At 37.4% G+C, this 20,556-nt stretch overlaps 2 protein-coding genes across 5 annotated transcripts in view; one reads left to right on the top strand and one right to left on the bottom strand.

Moving 5' to 3' along the window:
• The window catches only part of RELN (reelin), a 527,544-nt gene that overhangs the window by 227,340 nt on the left and 279,648 nt on the right, over positions 1-20,556 (top strand). For all 4 annotated transcript variants that reach the window (XM_043872741.1, XM_043872740.1, XM_043872739.1 and 1 more), the window contains one exon: positions 20,474-20,506. In XM_043872741.1, the coding sequence (XP_043728676.1) occupies positions 20,474-20,506 (33 nt within the window). The remainder of the gene's footprint in view (positions 1-20,473; positions 20,507-20,556) is intronic.
• Positions 15,074-15,912, bottom strand: LOC122674436 (GTP-binding nuclear protein Ran-like). The gene has a single exon (XM_043872742.1). It carries the CDS (start codon positions 15,889-15,891, stop codon positions 15,241-15,243), a length of 651 nt encoding a protein of 216 aa, XP_043728677.1. The 5' UTR covers positions 15,892-15,912; the 3' UTR covers positions 15,074-15,240.

Genomic DNA, 20,556 nt, shown 5'->3' with positions numbered 1-20,556 from the left:
GAACAGAGGAGCCTAGCATGCTGCAGTCCACAAAAAGTTGGACGTGACTTAGCGACTGAACAACAACAATATAATAAAGGAGTAAATGTGACACTGTGTTAGAAAGTAGCAAGTGCTATAGGGAAAAATAAGAAGACCTAAAAATAGGGCAGTGTAAGATAACAGAGTTGGGTGGAGAGGAGAAAGGCAGGCTACAATTTTAAATAGGGTGGCAGATAGGTCAGGCAGTCCTCACTAAGGAGGTAACATTATAGCAAAGACCAAGAAGATATCTGCGAAATTGTCCAAAAATGTCGTTAGGTGATTTTAAAGACAGATATGGTAGTGTTTTGTCTTTTCAGTAAAATAAGGTTGCTTGAGTCACAGTTGGGTAGCTAACAGTTGACAATGAAAAATCATACAGCAAAGATTCCAACATACGTTTGTATTGTCTTGGTGCTCAGCTTTCTTTATGGTCCAACTCACATCCATACATGACTACTGGAAAAATCATAGCCTTGACTACACGGACCTTTGTTGGCAAAGTAATGTCTCTGCTTTTTAATATGCTTTCTAGTTTAGTCATAGCTTTTCTTCCAAGGAGCAAGCGTCTGTTAATTTCATGGCTACAGTCACCATCTGCAGTGATTCTGGAGCCCAGAAAATAAAATCTGTCACTGTTTATTTTCTTTTCTAAAGTCTGTCACTATTTATTTTCACTATGAACTACTGTTAGAGTTGATCAAAGCAAAACATTTAGGCCATTTCAGAATTGACTGAAAACCTGAAAGGAAATAGAAGAAATCAGTATTTTGCAGAAATTACTATCAAAGAGTCTACAAAGAGCTGCTACAGACCTAATCCATACCCCTCAGAGTCATACAGAAAGAGTCTGCTGAAAATGTTAATGAGTGTCTTTTATATACAGGCTGAGATTGAGGAATAATATTTAAATTTACACTCCTGATCCTGGATCTCTAGTTGCCTTATGTGTAGATTAGCAGTGAAGCCAGGAAAGTTAACTTCACAAACCGTTTACCACTTATAAGTGGCGTGTGTTGTGTTATGTGCAGCGTTATATGGCTTCAGTTGTGTCTGACTCTGTGACCCTATGTATTGTAGCCTACCAGGCTCCTCTGTCCATGGGATTCTTCAGGCAAGAATACTGGAGTGGGTTGCCATGCCCTCCTCCAGGGGGTCTTTCTGACCCAGGGATTGAACCTGAGTCTCTTGTGGCTCCTGCGTTGGCAGGCTCGTTCTTTACCACTGGAGCCACATGAGAAGCCCATAAGTGGCAGGGTTAGAATCCAGATCTCTTCACCCGACTCCTCTGGGTCTTCCCAGTGCACCAGGCCCGAGCACTTGTCTCATGCATCCCACCTGGGCTGGTGATCTGTTTCACCATAGATAGTATACATGCTGTTCTTTTGAAGAGGGAGGTGGGAGGGGGGATCGGGATGGGGAATAAGTGTAAATCTATGGCTGATTCATATCAATGTATGACAAAACCCACTGAAATGTTGTGAAGTAATTAGCCTCCAACTAATAAAAAAATTAAAAAAAAAAAAAAAAAAAAGAATCCAGATCTCTGGCTGGCCTCAAGGTTGGTTCTGTTTTACCAAATAGATTCTTTTTTTTTTTTTTTTCGTTTATTTCTATTAGTTGGAGGCTAATTACTTTACAATATTGTAGTGGGTTTTGTCATACACTGACATGAATCAGCCATGGATTTACATGTATTCCCCATCCCGATCCCCCCTCCGACCTCCCTCTCTACCCGATCCCTCTGAGTCTTCCCAGTGCACCAGGCCCGAGCACTTGTCTCATGCATCCAACCTGGGCTGGTGATCTGTTTCACTATAGATAATATACATGTTTCGATGCTGTTCTCTCGAAACATCCCACCCTCGCCTTCTCCCACAGAGTCCAAAAGTCTGTTCTGTACATCTGTGTCTCTTTTTCTGTTTTGCATATAGGGTTATCATTACCAGCCTATTATACACAGTGAAGTAAGCCAGACAGATAAAGAACATTACAGCATACTAACACATATATATGGAATTCAAATAGATTCTTAAATTAAAAAAATTCAACATTAAAAACCCTTGGGAGGCACTACTTCAAAAAACAAGTTCGCTACTGCTGCCTTAATTCCCTGAACACCTAGAAGAGAACACACACTTTTGAGCCCTTGTGAAACAAAAGTGGCAAGTGTGAAGGGGATATGAGTATATCAGCATGGTCACTGCTGATCCAGCCGTGAACACAGATCATGGTGGAGGCGGGGGCAGGGAGATTACAGTGTGTATGTATATTCATTGGCCTGTGTGCTTCTTGGCATAGCCTCTTCAAACATACGCATCGATTATTTAGCAAGGCCAGATGGCAGACTTAACGGCCTCCAGTAATCGTGCCTTCTCATGCCCCCAAAGGGTGCATGCCATTTATAAACCATGCTGGAATTCTCTGTTGTTGGGTTGATGGAAGTGGATGTAACCAAAGGCAAATGTTTTATGTCAGGAGGAAAGGGGTCAGGCTTACAGTTGGAGCAGTAAACCTTGGCTACCTTCTGCCAGGCACAGCAGTTTTTCTGCTGTTCATCACCCTCAGAACAGTGAGGGGTAGAAAGTGTGACTACATTCTCTGAGGGCCATTGAATCATGGTGGTGGGCATACGTGTATTTATTTCATTCAGACCTGAACTCAGGAATTCTTTAATCTTTTTTAGTAAGAATTGGCTAAAGTTTATTTAAACTGTGAAATAGAGAAGATTAAAAAGTTCAGTAAGTAAGTCTATAAAGTGAATGAGGTGATTCTTTTAACCTCTCAATGTGAGGTGATGGTTATGTTCCTTAGTTTGATTGTGGTAATTATTTTAAGATGAATATGTATATACATTAAAGCATCGAGTTGTATTTCTTAATATATGCAATTTTTATTTATCAATTATATCTCAGTAAAGCCGAGGAAAAAAGAATACCTTTTATACCCAAATATTATATGAATTGTAGGTCAGATCTGCTGAAATTTTCCATTGGCTATCCTTGAGTGCTCAGTAACTTATATTACTAAATGCTTTTCCAGTATCTTCAAATGCAGTTTTTTTTTATTAATTCAGACAAAACAAGTAAAAATTGACTAATAGTCAGAATTGAGTTTTACCATATGCATTAGATTGATAAGTGAAAAGTAATGAATGATGTATTTCACTTGAATGTGCCCAGTGATAAAACTTCTGCTAGCTAAAGACATCTGTTTTCCCCATGGCTATTTTGTAGTTTACATTTCAGTTTAGCAGTTCCAACTGCTATTCCTGAGATTCTGCATTTTGTAATTTACAAACGAAGAGAACTGAATTAGGATGTTCTGTAAAATCATACAGGATCCCCCAGTCTTTCTTCAAGGTCTTACAAACTACCCAATAGGGGAAAGAACTGATGTCCTCCTGGGGTGTTGGCTGGCAAAATGTGTCCCTAAGTGATCCTGACAACAGACAAGATTAAGGGAATGATGAAGAGAGAACTCATTGGGGCCACAGTAAAATTCATTGCTACTGGCTCTAGGTGGGTCTGACTCCTTTTTTAATTTCCTGAATGATGGTGTTTTGGGCTGATGCTGTTTATGCTAAGATGATTGAACATAGATTTAAACAACCTTCTTTTCAGTTCTCAGGGCTATATACATTCCCTCTTGACAGCTTTATCTAGTCCAAAGTCAAAATATCAAGATTTATGCCCGAGAAGAATTTGACATTGAGTTCTTTTGGATGCCTACAGAAATACACTTTCTACTCAAGCTGCTATCTAATCTGCTAGAGTCCCCCATATTTTGAAGGAAAAAACTAGGATTGGATCTATATAATCACTTAGGAGAGAGCAAAGTTGTTTTAAACACATATAAATTACAATTTTATTTTAGCTCTCGTGAAATATTATTTCATGTAACTTATTAATCCAACCTTATTTTTACATTTGAAAATTCAGTTGTTTAATGTAACCATCAATACAGATTCTCATAATTTTATTTGTAAGCATTGGAATTCATTAATGTTAATTCATGCACATTATTCTGTGTCCCCTATGGACATATGTGGAACATTATACCAGACGCATGAGAATTGAGTGGCAATATAAGGCAGTTTCACATCCTGTTCATAAATAGCTTATAATATAGATATTATTAGTCCAAATATAGAAGAGAAAGACCAAAACACATTTACAGAAAAAACATAAACTCAGTGGAATGGCATTCCCCCCTTCTCCTCTGAGACCTGAGTCAACAGTTTTGCCTTCTCTTTCCCATCTTGTCAGCCTTTTCCTCTTCACCATCCCCTCCTCCTCAGTGTTTAAACAGGCCAAAGCCACTGCTGCTCTGAGCAGGAATTCTCTGTCTAAATGCGAGTTCTTCTCTGACCATCATTCTTTCTCACAGTCTAGCTTCTTGAAAGGGTAGTGTGTGTTCTCAGGCTTTCCTGCTAACCGTGCCACCTGACCTCTCCTGCCAACTCTCTATGGTAACAGTCATCCTCCAGGTCATCAATAACCCAGTAGGTGCCAACCAATCCAAAGGACTCTGATCGTCACACTACCTGACTTCCTTGCTCCTTCTCAGTTTCCTTGATGAGTTATCAAACTTCCCATGGATATATTCTGGAGTTTGGAGTGGTCTGTCTAATGACTTATTTTAGACTTTTTTATATTGTCACTGGTGATCTCACTCACACCTGTGATTTTCATCTCCTGAGCTCTGTGCATTTGCCTGGTGCTTACTCAGAGAGTCTGTAATGCAAAGTGGTTGACAGAACAGAGTTTGGCACTATGTACCCTGGGTTCCAATTTCTAATTTGGTACTTTCTAATCTTTCAAAGCTTTGAGTCCCTAACTGTAAAATAGAGAAAATAATAGTACCTACATTTTTGGTCATCCCATACCGTTCCCAAGATCCTGGCACAATATTCTATGTCCAGAAGAAACATAGTGAAGTTGTGAGAATTAAATGCAGTAAAGATGTGCATAGCACACTGGCTAGCATGTAAATACTCTGTAAATTTTAGCTGTTGTTATTGTTCACCATTCAGAAAATTAAGATCATGGCATCTGTTCCCATCACTTCATGGCAAATAGATGGGAAAACAATGGAAACAGTGGCTGACTTTATTTTTCTGGGCTCCAAAATCACTGCAGATGGTGATTGCAGCCATGAAATTAAAAGATGCTTACTCCTTGGAAGGAAAGTTATGACCAACCTAGACAGCATATTAAAAAGCAGAGACATTATTTTGTCAACAAAGGTCCATCCAGTCAAGGCTATGATTTTTCCAGTGGTCATGTATGGATGTGAGAGTTGGACTATAAAGAAAGCTGAGCACTGAAGAATTGATGCTTTTGAACTGTGGTGTTGGAGAAGACTCTTGAGAGTCCCTTGGACTGCAAGGAGATCCAACCAGTTCATCCTAAAGGAGATCAGTCCTGGGTGTTCATTGGAAGGACTGATGTTGAAGCTGAAACTCCAACAGTTTGGCCACCTGATGCAAAGAGCTGACTCATTTGAAAAGACCCTGATGCTGGGACAGATTGAGGGCAGGAGGAGAAGGGGACAACAGAGGATGAAATGTTTGGATGGCATCACCGACTCAATGGACATGGGTTTGGGTGGACTTCGGGAGTTGGTGATGGACAAGGAAGCCTGGCGTGTTGTGGTTCATGGGGTCACAAAGAGTCAGACATGACTGAGCGACTGAACTGACTGATTGTTATTGTTTAGCTTCCCAGGTGGCACTAGCAGTAAAGAACCCGCCTGCCAGTGCAGGAGGCTTAAGAGACCTGGGTTTTTTCCCTTGGTGGGAAGATCCCTTGGAGGAAAGCATGGCAACTCACTCCAGTATTCTTGCCTGGAGATTCCCATGGACAGAGGAGCCTGGTAAACTACAATCGATAGTGTCCTGAACAGTTAGACACGACCAAAGTGACTTAGCATACATGCACACATTGTTATTCTTACTAGACACTGACATTTGGATTCCATAGATACCTTGAACTCAGTATATACTAAAATGAATTTGACATTTCCTCCAAATTGGTCTCATTTATTGCAATCTGGTCAGTGACATATTCAACCCAGTCACTAAACAGAGACCTAAGTAATATTTCTTTCCTCATTCTTTCATCCATGTGTACACTTAATGTGTCTAAGACCAAGTTATTTTATCTTTTTAATATCTCTTGAACCAATTCTTTTCTTTGTGTACCTATAGCTAATCTTTGGTTCAAGTCTTCCATACATCTATGAAAGTATTCTTCAATAAAAACCTAATTTTTTCCTCCCAGCATCAATTCCTATAACTGCCTTCATTTGCTGTGTTGAACCTGCTTTCAAGGCCCTACATGATCTGACCCTGCCTCTCTTTCCAACCTCATCTCTGCATGTATGCTCTCTTCATCCTTCCCACCCTCACCTAAAAGCAAACTCTCTATTTTAGCCTTAACCAAACATGCCATCCTGTCTAAGCCAGTTTCTTTCCCCAGAATCCACTTCTCATATTACTGATGAAGTTGCACTCATCCTTAAAGATCCAGTTTAAATCTCTCCTCCTCCATCATTTTTATTTTTATCCCTAATCATCTGATACTTATGAATTAAAGTTAGTTTACCTTATTGCATTGTCATGTGTTAATTTCTACATGTATTTCCTCCTGCACTTTGAAACCCTTGGTCAAGCAGATATTGGGTCATTTTTACATTCCTAGAATCTGACACAGTGTCTGGCACTTAGTCGGTACTCAGAGATTAGTTGAAGGAATGAATGACCCATATAGAACAGGTGTGGTTTTCCCAGATTGTCTAATTACTTTTATTTCTTTAATTGCCAGCCAACATTCATCTCCTATATCCCCAGAACAGTTTTTACAATTGTACTTAAACATTGTGCACTTCTTTTGCATTGCATTTTGGACTTTATTAGGAATCGCCCTACTCAGTTCATGGTTGGATGAATGTTAGTTTAAATGATGTTCATTGCATTGCACAGTGTATCCTTTCTAAGAAGCCACAGGAGAAACTTCTTTTAAGTCTCTATATGTGAAATAGCCACCCTCTTCTGAGCAATGTGTGTGCTTTTCTTGTATAAACTCTTCAACTTATGTAACTTTTTAGTTTCAGAACCAAACTTAAGACATCAGAGTATGCATCTTGCATATTTATCTCCACTCAATGTATTTTTCCTATCCTGATTTGATATTACCCTTCTCCATGTTACTGTCTTGTTTGATTGCCTTTCTTTGTTAGCTGTCTTACATCTACTTTATAAAAAGTGAGTTGTACAATTTATCCTTAGCTACATAAAGGAAAGTGAAAAGCTAAAATGAAGACACTGACATTTGTACAAGTAACTAAGAGGGAAGGGAACAGAGGAAAACATTAGAAGTTTCTAACAGCAACAGTTTGAGCAATAATATCTTACTGATGTTATCCATAACTAATCATCTAACGTTTTTGGAGCAACTGTGTGCCAGACATTGGTAGGCATGGGGGTGCAGAGATATACAAATTAAGTCTCTGCTCACAGGATCTCACAGTCTTGTCAACTCTAATTTCCATTCTGGCCTTTAGGATTATGTCTGAGATACAGAGAGGATCAGTTCAGTTCAGTCCCTCAGTCGTGTCTGACTCTTTGTGACCCATGGACTGCAGCACGCCAGGCTTTTCTGTCTATCACCACCCCCCTGAGCTTGCTCAAACTCATGTCCATCGAGTTGGTGATGCCATCCAAACATCTTATCCTCTGTCTTGCTCTTCTCCTCCTGCCCTCAATCTTTCCCAGCATCAGGGTCTTTTCCAAGGAGTCAGTTCTTGGCATCAGGTGGCCAAAGTATTGGATTTTCAGCTTCAGCATCAGTCCTTCCAATGAATATTCAGGACTGATTTCCTTTAGGATTGACTGGTTTGAACTCCTTGCAGTCCAAGGGACTCTGAGGAGTCTTCTCCAACACCACAGTTCAAAAGCACCAGTTCTTTGGTGCTCAGCTTTCTTTAGGGTCCAACTCTCACATTCATACATGACTACTGGGAAAACCATAGCTTGACTAGACAGACCTTTGAGGATACCCTTTCCAAAAAGGACACATTCCCCAGCCCACAAGAAATAACTCTTTTAGTTAGAATATAGACTAAGCTTCTTTGGCATATGCTTAAACTGCAGTGGCATAAATGCCTAGAAGTGTATTTATTTCTCAGTAATAAAGCAATCTGGAGGTAGACTGTCCACGATTGGTGGAGTGGCTCTCTGTGTATAGCACATAGCTTCCATATCCAGGGACCATGTCCTCACAGCATGATGGGTAGAAGGTCAAGAAGCATGCGCACTCCTTTGAAGGGCATGACGCGGCTCTGAAAGTGGCCTGCATCACTTCTGTTCACCTTCCGACAAGCAGAACTTAATTCCTTTGCCACAGAAGCTGCAGGGGACACTATCAAATATACCTTTCACTGGGGGCTGCTGTCCAGTGGAAATACAGAAGGGAAGAATAGATATCAAGAGACCTCTAACAAATTTCTGCTAACAGTAGCAAGAAGGTTTCTTCTTGTTTCTGTTCTTCTTATTAGTGATATTAGTATTGTTGTTATTATTATTATTATTGAATGATGGTGATTCTAATGATTTTTCTGCCCCTCTGAACATTATTTAAAGGCCATATATTGTCAGGCTAAAGGTTACTTTATGGTTGCACTTCCTGTCCTCTGCCCCATCTATGAACTTCATCTCTTAAAGTTCTCAAAGATCTAAGTTTTTTTTAATTAATTTATTTATTTTAATTGGAGGCTAATTACTTTACAATATTGTAGTGGTTTTTGCCATACATTGACATGAATCAGCCATGGGTATACAAGATCTAAGATTTTTAAAAAATTATTACATAGTAGTAGTATTTTTAAAAAATAGCAATTCACCAGCGATTCAGATGTTACATTGTTCTACATTCTGATTTTTCACTTAAAACTTTTTTTCATATCATAAGCCAAGTATATGAGAAAGTACATGAGTATCTACCCCCAGAAAAGGTAAAGCAAGACAATGAGTCACAGGTTTTAGTGTATAAGATCCCATTATTGACAGCTCCTAGAAGTCTTACTGAAAGAGTTCTCTGTTCCCCAGTTGTAGGTTACAAAAATATTTTTTAGTTTTGCTCCTATTTCATATATTTTAGAATATGAGTGATGATAAATTGTTATGAGACACAAATCAAATTGAGATGGGAAATAGGAGAGGAAGGGAAGAGAAAAATGCTTTCTAATATTGCTGATTCTGTGTATAATTTAACTGTCTTTAAATATTAAATAATCTTTTATACTGATCGTAAGTATATTCCTGAATATACAGAGAACTATTTTCACTCTAAATTTATAACATTTTTGGAAGCTTAATTATCATACTTGAAGGTCAAATGGTGCTTTATTGCAATAAAATACAAAAAAGTAATAAAGAAATTATTCCTGGGGAGATGAAAATCTAGGTTCATAGCTCATTAAATGGTAACTTCACAGACCGTGTCTAATTTGTCATATTTAGCTTTGGAAGTTTCATACATTTGAATTTCAAATTAGGTGAAGAGATACCTGAGGCAAAACTACCTAGGGCCTTTGAATTCTAAAATTATTCACGAGCTATAGTTCCCATAACCCAATACCTGTATTTGTAAAAAATTCCTAGCATCATCTGTATAGTGCCTGCCTGATTCAAAGATTTAAAAAAATAATCAATGATATTAACACAAAGTTCATTAACTACTCCCTCAATTCATTTTCAGACAACCCTTTCTTTTTCTTCCCACCATATTGAAATTGCTATCCTTTGCAGTAAATAATTTATTGAACATGTTGACTGAAAAAAATTTTGGAGTCACATGGTTACTCAAAAGTTTCCTTCTCAAAATAAGTCATTTGAAAGAAAAACAGTTGTGAAAAGAACAGCTTTTGGAGGAATTAAATGCAACCCCATTCTTTCTAATGTGTTTATTCTAGGCCACTGTGATCTCATGAGTTGCTGGTGGCCTCAACTTTTGAAAGAGAGTAAACACAGAAATCCTTTTAAGAAATGAAGCTTTTCTTTCAGCATGTAATTTGTCTCTTGGACAAATTGAATTGATGATAGGAATAATTTTTCCTTTAATATTGGGAAATTATATAATGATCCATGTTTATGATATTTACTAAAAACACCCAAAGATTTAAGCTGTTAGAATGCAAATAAGAGAAGCATGGCTGTGAGCTCCAAGACCCAAATGGCATCAGTTGCTTCCTGTTTCAGTTCAGTTCAGTTCAGTCACTCAGTCATGTCCAACTCTTTGCAACCCCATGGACTGCAGCACGTCAGGCCTCCCTGTCCATCACCTCCCGGAGTTTACTCAAACTCATGTCCATTGAGTCAATGATGCCACCCAACCGTCTCATCCTCTGTCGTCCCCTTCTCCTCCCGCCTTCAATCTTTCCCAGCATCAGGGTCTTTTCAAATGAGTCAGCTCTTTGCATCAGGTGGCCAAAGTATTGGAGTTTCAGCTTCAACATCAGTCCTTCCAATGAATATTCAGAACTGATCTCCTTTAGGATGGACTGGTTGGATCTCCTTGCAGTCCAAGGTACACTCAAGAGTCTTCTCCAACACCACAGTTCAAAAGCATCAATTCTTCGGTGCTCATCTTTCTTTATAGTCCAACTCTCACATCCATACATGACTACTGGAAAAATCGTAGCCTTGAATGGATGGACCTTTGTGGCAAAGTAATGTCTCTGCTTTTTAATATACTGTCTAGGTTGGTCATAACTTTTCTTCCAAGGAGTAAGCATCTCTTAATTTCATGGCTGCAGTCACCATCTGCAGTGATTTTGGAGCCCCCCAAAATAAAGTCTGTCACTGTTTCCACTGTTTCCCCATCTATTTGCCACAAAACGATGGGAACAGATGCCATGATCTTAGTTTTCTGAATGTTAAGCTTTAAGCCAACTTTTTCACTCTTCTTCTTCACTTTCATTAAGAGGCTGTCTAGTTCTTTGCTTTCTGCCATAAGGGTGGTGTCATCTGCATATCTGAGGTTATTGATATTTCTCCCGGCAATCTTGATTCCAGCTTGTGCTTCATCCGGCCCAGCGTTTCTCATGATGTACTCTGCGTATAAGTTAAATTATCAAGGTGACAATATACAGCCTTGACATACTCCTTTTCCTATTTGGAACCAGTCTGTTGTTCCATGTCCAGTTCTAACTGTTGCTTCCTGACCTGCATACAGATTTCTCAAGAGGCAGGTCAGCTGGTCTGGTATTCCCGTCTCTTTCAGAATTTTCTACAGTTTACTGTGATCCACACAGTCAAAAGCTTTGGCATAGTCAATAAAGCAGAAATAGATGTTTTTCTGGAACTCTCTTGCTTTTCTGATGATCCCATGGATGCTGGAAATTTGATCTCTGGTTCCTCTGCCTTTTCTAACACCAGCTTGAACATCTGGAAGTTTGCGGTTCACATATTGCTGAAGCCTGGCTTGGAGAATTTTGAGCATTACTTTACTAGCGTGTGAGATGAGTGCAATTGTGTGGTACTTTGAGCATTCTTTGGGATTGGAATGAAAACTGAACTTTTCCAGTCCTGTGGCCACTGCTGAGTTTTCCAAATTTGCTGGCATATTGAGTGCAGCACATTCACAGCATCATCTTTTAGGACTCGAAATAGCTCAACTGGAATTCCATCACCTCCACTAGCTTTGTTCATAGTTATGCTTCCTAAGGTCCACTTGACTTCACATTCCAGCATATCTGGCTCTAGGTGAGTGATCACACCATCATGATTATCTGGGTCATGAAGATCTTTTTTTTGCTTCCTGTTTAAGTTTACAGACATTTCCCAATCTTCCATTTGAACCTACAGAGTTCAGCAAGTCCTCTGTTGGTAGTGTCATAGGGACAAATTGTTAATTATGATCAGTGACATTCTCTAAGTAATTGGAGATAATGGAAAAAATACATTTAGAATTTGAAAGGGAATTTTCACAGAGTAACTATCTAGTACCAAACATAGATATTTAGCATTAGCTGTGTTTAAAAGTTTGGAAAGATATTGATAACTGGTTATTTTCATATTATAGTAGAGGTCAGAGTAACTCACACTGAGTGAAAAATAATGAACTATTAAAAAAAAAATCTCACCCTCCAAAAATGTAAACATATTCCTTAGTAACTTCAACTCTTGCAACTCTGGACCCAGCACCAGCACACTGGTATGTTAACATATGTGGGCTGAGTGCTTTTGTTCATTTACTCAACAAAGTGTCAGTACATGCTCTTTGTACTTGTATTTTAAATGGATGAATAATAACCTTGTTTAAAGAAACAAGAAAGCATATTTTTCTTTGAAAACTTTGCTACTGAATTTACCTTTTTCATGTTAGATCTCCTCAGTCTTTATGATGTGAATTGATTTGTTGTAAGTTGGATCTCTTTACAGTTGTTTCACCTAATAATCCTTCACTATTCTTTGCATAATTATCAGATTTGCACCAATATGAGTTCCTGTATTCATTCAAGTCAATTCCAGTCTTTTTCTTGTAATTCATGGAGATTAGTAAACCATTTCAAGAATAGCACAACTGAGTAAATGGGAAGCTCTACAAGGAACATATTTTTTTAAATAAATTTTTAAGTATTTGCTAAAAAAACAATGATTCAGGTTTCTTTTATTTTCAACTATATTAGCTTATCAATTAAAAAATCCATTCTCATCTTCTTTATATAGCCCATGAAGTTTTAGTGAAATTACATACCTAATATTCAGGTCATTTAAAAGTAGCATCTTGGAAAATGTTTGTCTAAGGAAAGACCTAGAATAACACTAAAGCATTTCATTTTTTATATAAAGCTTTATATTTTACCAAAACGATCTGTAATGGGTCCAGCTACAGAACTTGGAGGATGAGTAACTTTTCAGTAGTGCTATCACAAACACTGAAAGGAATCTGGAAAAATAAATTATTAATGCACATTTATTAGTGACTTGGACTCTTATGAACATTTATTCCCTATCTAGTATGAAAAGACTATATTATGCTTTTAAATTAAAAAAAATTTTTGGATTTCTCTACTAAAAACCAGTCAGAGTTTGGCATGCTTTCAATCCTAATCCTTTGCTGAAAACATGTTTTTAAAAAACGTGGAGGCTTTGGTGAGACTCTATCATGATTCTTACATTGTGTTGACTTGTTTCACTTTATTTTTTAAAGTAATGTAGAATCTTCATTTTAACTTACCTATGTAGCATTTCATTTCTTATCTGTGGTTTTGATGGAGTTGACTCATTTTGGTGATGTTTGGCATACTCCTTAAATTACCAAGATACCACTTTAGCTCAATTTCCAATTTAGTTAAGTTACTTTAAATTGTCAGGCTTTACAAAGAACATAGTTTTTCAATTTTTGTGGATCTCAATGACATTAACTTTGTGGGTAAAGATTACAGAGATGGGCTAATATTTTGAACAAGATCTAGAGTTCATTGAAACATGAATCTATTTATTCTTTATGTTACATGTTCTGTTAACAAAAATAGTGATGTTGCCATCTTGCCTAGAATTAGTAAAAATTAATAGATATCCAGAATTATGAGTTGGGGTTTGTTTGTACATTGCCAGTACTCATGGAACTCCTTGGAGTGATCTGTGAAATCCAACTGCAGGATATGGTATCCCGTGATAACTGTACTTTAATTCTAAGACATCATTGAAAGTTTGGCCTCTAACCACTGCGTGGTTTATAAGAGTTTACAAGTTCTTGGTGGAAACTTCATATTAATCTGAATTTCCCCAACATTTGTGGGAAGACAAATGATTTCATAAGTATCAAGGGTTTCTGTAAACCAAAATGAACTCCTGGTATTCTCAGAAGTGAATTTGTTCTGTAGTGTAGGGTGTACAACTAGTTTTTGTGAATCTAGAAATATCCAGATTTGTTAACAGCTCTGTGTTTGGTGAGTCCCTCACAGTGTAAAATTCTGTCCAGCCATTATATATATAGTCTCACCAGTGAAGCTATGTGCATGTGTGCTAAGTTGCTTCAGCCATGTCTGGTTCTTTGTGACCTTTTGGACTGAAGACCACCAAGCTTCTCTGTCCATGGGATTCTACAGGCAAGAATACTGGAGTGGGTTGCCATGCCCAGGGCATCTTCCCAACCTATAAACAGAACCTGCATCTGTTAGGTCTCCTGCATTGGCAAGCAGGTTCTTTACCACTAGTGCCACCTGGGAAACCCACTAGTGAAGCTAAATCAAGGACCATGTTATAAAATTCTCCCCCTCAGTCACCTCTCTGAGTACAGAACAACTCCAAGTTGTTGTTGTCTTCCTCTCCCTTCAGTCTCCTCTGACAACTAGCAGGGCCCTCACTATCAGTGCATCCTCCCCTATGTCTGCCTGTGGTCATCATCTGACCTCGTCTTCTTATCACGATTCAGAGGCGTATGGAAGAATTAAGATGTCTTATACTTCTGTTAAATGTGTGTTCTGTCCTATTTTCTCCAAAGCCAAAGCCTATTTCTTTAGGAACATTTTTGTTCTTTCTCATTCTTAGAAGAAAAGCTTCCCAGTTTAAGCCATTTGGCAACTTTATGCGGTAGCTACTGTCACTCATGCAATTTCAGATTCAAAGGAGTTGTGAAATTGGACCAAAGTTGATAATGGGTGAGGGCAGTCTAGAGTCCTTGGAGAGGCAGAGAATTAGAAACAGACCAACAGAACATTGAGATAAAACATTCAGTCAATCTAGAACGATGAGTCAGTTCAATGGAAAGGAGCAGGAAATGTATACTTGGAGATATGCCACTACAAGCATTGGAAGGTTGACAAGCTAGGGTCTTTCTTTCTTTTTTTTTAGATATTTGAAATACAACTTTATTCTGATTCTAAATGAAAAGGAATGGGAATGACAGTAACAAACAAGATTCCACCTCTCAATATTGTCATGTGACTATAGCAGTCTTATATTTTAAACTCAAGGAGGAAACAACTGTGTTCTAAAACACCTAAATATGCAGGTCCAAAAAATGAAGGTATTTTTTTTCTTAACTGCCACATTCACTCCAAAGCCCATCCACCTCCTTCAGCATCCAAAGATTAAGCACATGTTCTGTTTAGCTATATAATAAAGTGGCAAACACGCTGCACCACTGACATCACAGGACAGTTGCCTATAAAACTAGACTTCCGACGCTGGGCCCCAGCTTCACTTTCTCACAGGTCATCATCTTCATCCGGGAGAGCAGTTGTCTGAGCAACCTCTAAATCTTGCTTGTACTGGGCTGCCAAGGCTGGGTCCATGACCACCTCTGGCGGGGTAAGAGCAGGCATGGCGACAAACTCCAAGTTAGGGTCTCCAATCAATTTTCTAGCAAGCCAGAGGAAGGGCTTTTCAAAGTTGTAGTTACTTTTGGCAGAAATGTCATAGTACTGAAGATTCTTCTTTCGGTGGAAGACAATTGACTTTACCTTAACCTTTCTGTCCTTAATATCCACTTTGTTGCCACACAACACAATTGGGATGTTCTCACACACTCGTACCAGATCTCTATGCCAGTTAGGCACATTCTTGTAAGTAACTCTTGATGTTACGTCAAACATTATAAAGGCACACTGAGCTTGTATATAATAGCCATCTCTCAGCCCACCAAATCTCTCCTGACCAGCTGTATCCCATACATTGAACTTAATAGGTCCTCTGTTGGTATGGAACACAAGAGGATGGACCTCAACACCCAAGGTAGCTACATACTTCTTCTCAAATTCACCAGTCAGATGACGCTTCACAAATGTAGTTTTTCCAGTACCACCATCACCAACCAAAACAAGTTTGAACTGAACTTGGGGTTCTCCTTGGGCAGCCATCGCGATGTTACTTCCAGAAGCGTCTCCACGCCCCAAGCTAGGGTCTTTCTGAAGCATGCACTTTATACTTAATAAAGGAAAGAGTTAAGACCTTTTTGGCAAATTAGTATAATTCAGGATCTTAGTAATTCATCCAAATCAGTAGTATGAGGCAAAGCAGGTACTAGTATCCAAGTGGGAGTGTAATATATGTTGTTGAACTATATTATACTTCTTCAGGCTACTTACTCTAATTCTTCTGTGGTCTGTTTATTCTGATAAATTTAGAAAAGGTGGTGAACTTTCTACAAGCTTACAAATTTCTTTTACACTGCATAAAACTAGATTGATATAGTTGCTTACTTAGAGATGATTAAAGTAAGCTTCCCAAGTCCATTAGTTTACTAGATTTTGGACCAAATATATACGTGTATTATACTATATACATGTGACTATTTTTCAAAGAAATGTCTACTTTTCATTTCACCAAGTTTAATGTGTACTATGTTCCTCTTTTTGAGGAAATAATGTTTAGTTATGTCAGACAGTGGGTATATTTTTAAAAAAGCACACCGAGTCTTCCTAACTAGTGATTGAAAACATGATATAAGTTGGTTGAGTTAAATCCAACTGGTTATTAATTGGGTGTTTAAACTATCCAAACTGCTTATACTAAAGAACTTTAACATTATGAGTTTATTTTGGCATTTTTCAAAGGTTTGGATCTTCAATTATTATTTTCCAAAATATCATAAAATACATTACAACTAAGAAGGAAAATAGCATTCGATTCAATTAATTATTTATTGAGAATCTATTACCAGCTTTAGGCTGGTGTCTTCAGCAGGCATATTTTATGTCTTTGAGGAACTTATTTCTTCTTGGGATAAAAGACATATACTTACTATAGATAACACTTTTACATGCTGTAAAAGTAAGAATTGTATTGTGTGATCAAGACAGTTATTTTTGAAGCTGGCTTTCTGTTAGAATCAGCTGAGGAGGTTTTAAAAGTACAAATTCCAAGTTTCCATTCCCAGAGATTCTGATTCAGAGGATGGTTTCTAAATGACCCTTCCATGATGATTATTTTGGAGGTGGTTCAGTGAAAAATGTCATGTGCCAAAATAATTTTGTAAAGAAAGATATCAATTTGGATAGACTCCTTAGATTAAAGTAGACTAATACATAATATTCTCTTCATTGCATCTAGGTCTTAGTTATCAGAGTAATTTAAAATTGAAAGGTAATTTAATTGATGTCTCTGCAGATGTTTTTCTACATTTATCTAACTATTGTACTGACTAGAAAATATTTCTAACTGATAATTGCTCTGTGTGTGTGTGTGTGTGTGTGTGTGTATTCTCAAATCATGTCTGACTCTTTGCGACCCCATGGACTGTAGCCTGTCAGGCTCCTCTGTCCAGGAAATTTTCTAGGCAAGAATACTGGAGAGGGGTACCATTTCCTCCTCCAGAGGGTCTTCCAGACCCAGGGATTGAACCCACATCTCCTGTGTTTCCTGCATTGGCAGGTGGATTCTTTACCACTGCAGCACCTGGGAAGCCCTAATTTCCATATATTTTATACTTATTTTAACTTATTTCTCAGTTTCTTTCAAGTTACATATTTCATAAACATAAGTACTGTTTCCTCCCTGTCTTAATAATTTATCCCATGAATACAGAGACCCCTTTTGGTAAGGTAGCTAATATTGGACACAGTAAAATACTGTGATATCCTAAAAAACACAGCAAATAAAAAAACATATTCTTTTGGTCTAAGTTTCTTGTTAGGTGCTACAAAATCTCATTTCTTGTCTTCACAGTGAACCTTCTTGAAAAAGTAATCTGTGCAGTAGTTAAGAGAGTTGCCACTGAGGTCAAATTCCCTGGATTTATCTACAGACACCACTTATCACAGTGACTTGATAGATAGATACTAGCATTATTAGGATTATTTTTGTCTCTCTTTTAATTGTCTTCTCTCTTAAAAATCTCTCCTTTCTTTATATCCATCCTTTTCTTTTCTGTGACTTCACCACCTCCTGTGTGATAATGCTTCCCTAATAAATTGCTGAATAGTACAAATCTCCCTTTCGGCGTCTGTTCAGCCCTGCCCAATAGAAGTACAGTGGGAGACACAGCTATAATTTTAAATATTCTAGTAGCCAATTTAAATAACAAGACCCAAAATAGGTAAATTTAATAATATAGTTTCACACAGAATATATAAAATATTAAACATTTCAATATAATGTAATCAGTAAAACTTAATGAGATATTTTCATACTATCTGAAATCTGGTGTGTATTTTACACTTAAGCACATTTTTAATTGAAGTAGTTGATTTACAGTGTTGTGTTAGTTTCTGATGTATAGCAAAATGATTCAGGTGTGTGTGTGTGTGTATATATATAAAAATATATATGAGTACATATATATATGTATACTCTTTTCAGATTCTTTTCCACTATAAGTCATTACAAGATATTTTGAATGTAGGACCCTATAGTATATAATAGGACCTTGTTGTTTATCTGTTTTATATACAGTTATACGGCAGTGTTACAGCACATCTTAAATGTTGATCTGCTTGGTCTGTATCAAGATTTTATAAATTTTACAACTGAAAACTAGATTTACATATCCAAGTATTCCATACCTACTTACAAGTCTTCCAATAACTGAGTCAAATATAAAAAAGATATTTTTCTTTAATAGCCACATCCAACTTGACAAAATTTATCCATTTTTTTTTTAAAAAAGAGCTGATTTAACTTTGATGCAGAAACATATGAGTTTGAAAACTATGTCTGTCTAAGTAAATTCACTTACTCTTGTGTCAGCCTAGTATTATTAACATGAGATTCACAGGGATACTGCATAAATTGAAAAGCAAGATTATCAATATCAACAAGAAATTCTTCAACTTTTTTGCAGACAGTTAAAAAAATTGCCAGTTGCAATTAACATTTGCATATTGATCATATTAGGGAAATATGTAAAATCATTATTTGCTTGTATATTAGAAGTTTCAGTTTCAACATGAATAATCTTAACTCTTCCAACTACTTTACAAGTAAACTGACTATCCTTGAAGTTTCAAATTCAGTACACTCATATATAGTGTGATGTTGGTGAGGGAACATATATCCATGTGCCATGTTTTTGTCATTGGTTATTGGATAATTGGCAGTTATTCCTTTGTTTCAAAAAAATCTTAAGAGTTGACAGTTCAGTGAATCCTTGTAAAACTCTTCCGGGACTTAACCAATAACCATTGGAATAAAACACAAAATCATTAAATTTTCTTGTTTTTTTTTCTTTTGAATTCTGTAAACTAGTGATGATTCAGAACATTTGCATGTATATACTAACAATTGTATCTATGACACTTCCCATTGAATCTGTGTTAAAAACTGAGGACAAACATTTTCAACATATATAATACTTCGGATGCACTAAGACAAACACCTCTAGTTTGAAATTACAAACTACAAACTTAACTGTGTGGATTTTTCATCTAACATAACTGAAGCATTGATCATTGTGATAGAGACTAATTTTTTTAATACCTAGTTGAATTTCTTCTTTAATGAATGTAAAAGATGTTAAAATATCTGTTATGATTCTAATTTTCAGATAGTGAATTGGCAACATTTCTTCCTAGATTTAGAAGTCCACTGAGAAAAAAAAAATTACCAAAGTGTCAGTTGGCCAGTATCCCTTATTTCCTAACTCTTACCAGAGTGCCCATTCTTAAAATGCATATTTGAACAGGTACTCCTTTGCTGATAAATGTTCAGGCGATCATCATGCTTTCATAGTAAAATCCAAACTCCTTAACATTCAGTTTCATAATCTTGGCCTTCTAATCTTCCCAACTTCACTTTACTACCCCTCCTCCGAAACTTTGTTCACATCATGCTGAAATAGTTGTGGTTGCTCCAAAAGACCATTCTCTCCTACTTCTCAGGACCATTTCACTTTCACTCCAGAAAGAAACACCTCTTCTATCTCCTACCCACGCCTGTCTTCCTCCTGCTAGTCTTTCACAACTCAGCAACCTCTCCTGACCACTGTCTTCTCCTGGGAAGCCTAGAATTAGTGTCCTTCGTTTGTGCCCTTCTCACCCTATGACCTCTGAACACTATCCCATAGCACTTATTACACTGTACTGTACTTATCTCCACCAGATGGTAAGCTCTTTGAGAGCAAGGAGGGTGCTTTTTGTCCCTATACTACCCCACACCCAGAATGGCCCATGGTATGTAATGGGTGCTCACGTTACATTCGTAGTGTAAGTTTCAAGGAATACCTGGCTAAACTTGTATGATAAGTAACTATGCTGTATGTAAGGGGTTCTACTTTTCACTTTAGGAATAGTGCATGACTTTTAAATATAACAACTAACTAGTGAGTTGGACATCTTATTTTAGGATGTTAATTGACATTTTCTTCTTAGTCCTCTAAAAAGTTCTATCTAGCTCTTTATTTGTTTAGTATGGCTTAAGTTTTATAACCATATTTGTAATTGTTTATTAATGGATTTTGCTTTTGCTGCTAATAAATCATCTTTCCGTTTTTCTTTTTTGATCCAGCTCCAACAGAGGCCACTGTGCATCCGCATCTAGGTGAGTGTTTGAGGCTCCAGGGTCCCTGACCTCAGTGCTAGATCTACTTG

Source organism: Cervus elaphus, chromosome 18 (genome assembly GCF_910594005.1).
Source record: "Cervus elaphus chromosome 18, mCerEla1.1, whole genome shotgun sequence".
Classification (NCBI taxonomy): Eukaryota; Metazoa; Chordata; class Mammalia; order Artiodactyla; family Cervidae; genus Cervus; species Cervus elaphus.
The sequence above is the reverse complement of the archived record's forward strand: the minus strand, read 5'-3'. Positions and strand labels throughout refer to the sequence as shown.

What these genes read in the sequence shown, in the direction of transcription:
- LOC122674436 (XM_043872742.1), bottom strand. Translation starts at nt 15,891, where the DNA reads ATGGCTGCCCAAGGAGAACCCCAAGTTCAGTTCAAACTTGTTTTGGTT.